Raw genomic sequence first — 2,774 nt, 5'->3', positions numbered from 1 at the left:
CTCCAGTTAACTGAAGAATTGGACAAAAGACAGACGTTTCATCAGCGAACTGGACGTGCAAAAAGGTAGGCTTTGTGATGATTAAGGGATTTGAACTCGGGATGTGTTAAACAATAACAATGTTTGCTCTTTTTCATTCGCAGAAAAAAAAACAATAACAATGTTGGGATTCGCCCACGAATTGATCACATCAAACTAGACGAACACACGCAGATATAAAATTTATCGCCAAGGGTGCGTGTCGCACCCTCTAAACTACTCTTTATTGCTTTTCTGATTTTCTCGTTGCAACTTACAAACCACGTTAGAACTGTATATAAAGGACTAAGGCCTAGCTTAGAACCTGACCGACTCAAACATAGTTCCGCCTATCCCTAACCGAATCAAACTCAGCTAGCTAACTCCAAACTCTAACACGTACTAGTACTACTACTTGGACTCGTACTCAAACTTTCTAAATTTCCAAGCCATGACCTTCCGCCATGCAAAGAAACAGGAAAGATACTTTACGAACTAAACACAATACTAACCAAACTGAACTAGGACAAGATTATTTCTAACAGTCAAGGAACAGCACTGTTGTCTCGACTGTTAACTGACGAACTGAAAAATAGAGACAGTGCGTTTACACCTTGTTGGGTGCTTCTTCATGCTCCTCCTCAAGCACGGGAGACGGTGGAGGATCGGAGAGGCTGCCCATGGCCCTGGCCTTCTCCCGGAGCAACAACTTTTGCACCTTTCCCGTCGCCGTCTTGGGCAGCTCATCCACGACCACCACCGTACTCGGCGCCTTGTACCGCGGCAGCTTCTTCTTACAGAACTCCATCACCTCCTCCGCCTCCACCTCCCTCTTCCTCCTCAGCACCACGAACGCGCACGGCGTCTCACCCGAATGCTCGTCGGGCCGCCCGACCACGGCCGCCTCCGCCACCGCCGGGTGCGCGAACAACGCTTCCTCCACCTGGATCGTGCTGATCTTCTCCCCGCCGCCGGAGATGATGACGTCCTGGGACCGGTCCTGGAACTTCAGGTACCCGTCCCCGGGGTTTCGCACCGCAAGGTCAGCCGACCGGAACCACCCGCCGGCCATCGCCTTAGCCGTGGCGGGCGCGTCCTTGTAGTACCCGCTCATCACCGTGTTGCCCCGGAGCATCACCTCCCCCACGGTCTTCCCGTCAGCCGGGATGCTGCGCATCGTCGCCGGGTCCTTCACGTCCACCTCCAGGCCCAAGTGTTGGAGCCCCTGCCGCGCCTTGATCTCCGCCTGCTCCTCTGCCGGCAGCGCGTCCCACTCGGGCATCCATGCGCAGACCGTCGCCGCGCCATACGTCTCCGTGAGGCCGTATGTGTGGATCACCAGGAACCCGAGCTCATCCATCCCGGACAGCACCGTCGGCGGCGGAGGCGCGCCGCCCGTCACAACGGACACCTTTCCTGCCGGCAGCGGCCGCCGATCTTCCGGGGCGGTGTTGACGATCATGGAGAGCACGGTGGCCACGCCGCCCATGTGGGTGACGCCATGGCGGCAGATGGCGTCGAAGATGGCGGCGCCGGTGACCTTGCGGAGGAAAACGTTGGTGCCGCCCTGCGCCGCCACGCCCCACGTCATGCACCAGCCGTTGCAGTGGAACATGGGCACCGTCCAGAGGTATACCGGCTTGGACGCCATCTCGTTGAGCAGCACGCTGAAGAGGCTGTTGAGGTACGCGCCGCGGTGGCTGTAGATCACGCCCTTGGGCCGGGATGTCGTCCCGGACGTGAAGCTGAGCGCGATCGGCTCGTTCTCGTCCGCCGGCAACTGCACCGCGAACTCGGGAGACCCTCCCCTGCTCACTATGTCCTCGTAGTCGTGCTGAGTTGTCGACGACGTTGAGACCTCGCCTCTGATGAGGACGACAACGGGGGCCCTGGCGCCTGCAACGGACATGAGGTGAAGGGCTTCCTGGGCGACCCCGAGCAGTGCAGCGTCGATGAAGACGACCTTGGCCTCTGAATGCTGCAGCAGATCGGAGGCCATGGCTGCGTCGAGACGCGAGTTGAGTGCGCAAATGATGGCGCCGGCCATCGGCACCGCAAAGTGCAGCTCGTACATCGCTGGGATGTTATGCGCGAAGACCGCGACCTATAGAATCAAACAGCAGCACACGAGTACGAGAAGAAAATCAATTGATAAGCAGCTTCAAGGGGAGGGGACGAGCAACCGGAGTAAGGAGGTAAGCATATGTACGACTGTACCACGTCGCGGCGCTGGACGCCGAGACCGGCGAGGGCGGCGGCGAGGCGGAAGCAGCGGTCCCGGGTCTCTCTCCACGTCCGGGGCGGCGCGTCGCCGGCGGCGTACACCACGGCGTGGCGGTCCGGGTACACGAGCGCGGCCCGCTCGAGGAAAGAGATGGGCGTGAGCGGCGCGTGGTTGGCGGCACAGAGCAGGGCGCCTTCCATCTTCCTCCCGATATAGTAGTACCCTACCCTGAGTGCATCCTGCTATTTATATAGGAAACCGTTCCGTGCAGTGTGCGCGGAGAATATTTGGGAACCGTTCACAACGATCGATTGCTCCAGCTGCATAAACTAATGGCCGAAAGATCACCATGCAGTCTATCGTTCGACGCGGAACGTAACGTCCAGCTCCATCAGCCTGATTGTGCACGACGTCACTTTCGCATGCTAATAAATTAGAGATGTCGTTTCCATCTGCACTTGATTTTCAAAGTTTTGCCTGCGTAGCTACTTTTCAATGGATAAAAGCGAGCCTTTCTCACATGTGTGGATCA

At 57.6% G+C, this 2,774-nt stretch overlaps 1 protein-coding gene across 1 annotated transcript; it reads right to left on the bottom strand.

Annotated features, from left to right (window-relative positions):
- Positions 1-216: 216 nt before the first annotated feature.
- Positions 217-2,468, bottom strand: LOC127343996 (butanoate--CoA ligase AAE1). Its single transcript, XM_051370222.2, has 2 exons — positions 2,236-2,468; positions 217-2,122 (listed from the first exon to the last, which is right to left on the bottom strand). Exons 1-2 carry the CDS (start codon positions 2,440-2,442, stop codon positions 626-628), a joined length of 1,704 nt encoding a protein of 567 aa, XP_051226182.1. The 5' UTR covers positions 2,443-2,468; the 3' UTR covers positions 217-625.
- Between the last annotated feature and the right edge of the window lie 306 nt (positions 2,469-2,774).

Source organism: Lolium perenne, chromosome 3, assembly GCF_019359855.2.
Source record: "Lolium perenne isolate Kyuss_39 chromosome 3, Kyuss_2.0, whole genome shotgun sequence".
Lineage (NCBI taxonomy): Eukaryota > Viridiplantae > Streptophyta > Magnoliopsida > Poales > Poaceae > Lolium > Lolium perenne.
The sequence above is the reverse complement of the archived record's forward strand: the minus strand, read 5'-3'. Positions and strand labels throughout refer to the sequence as shown.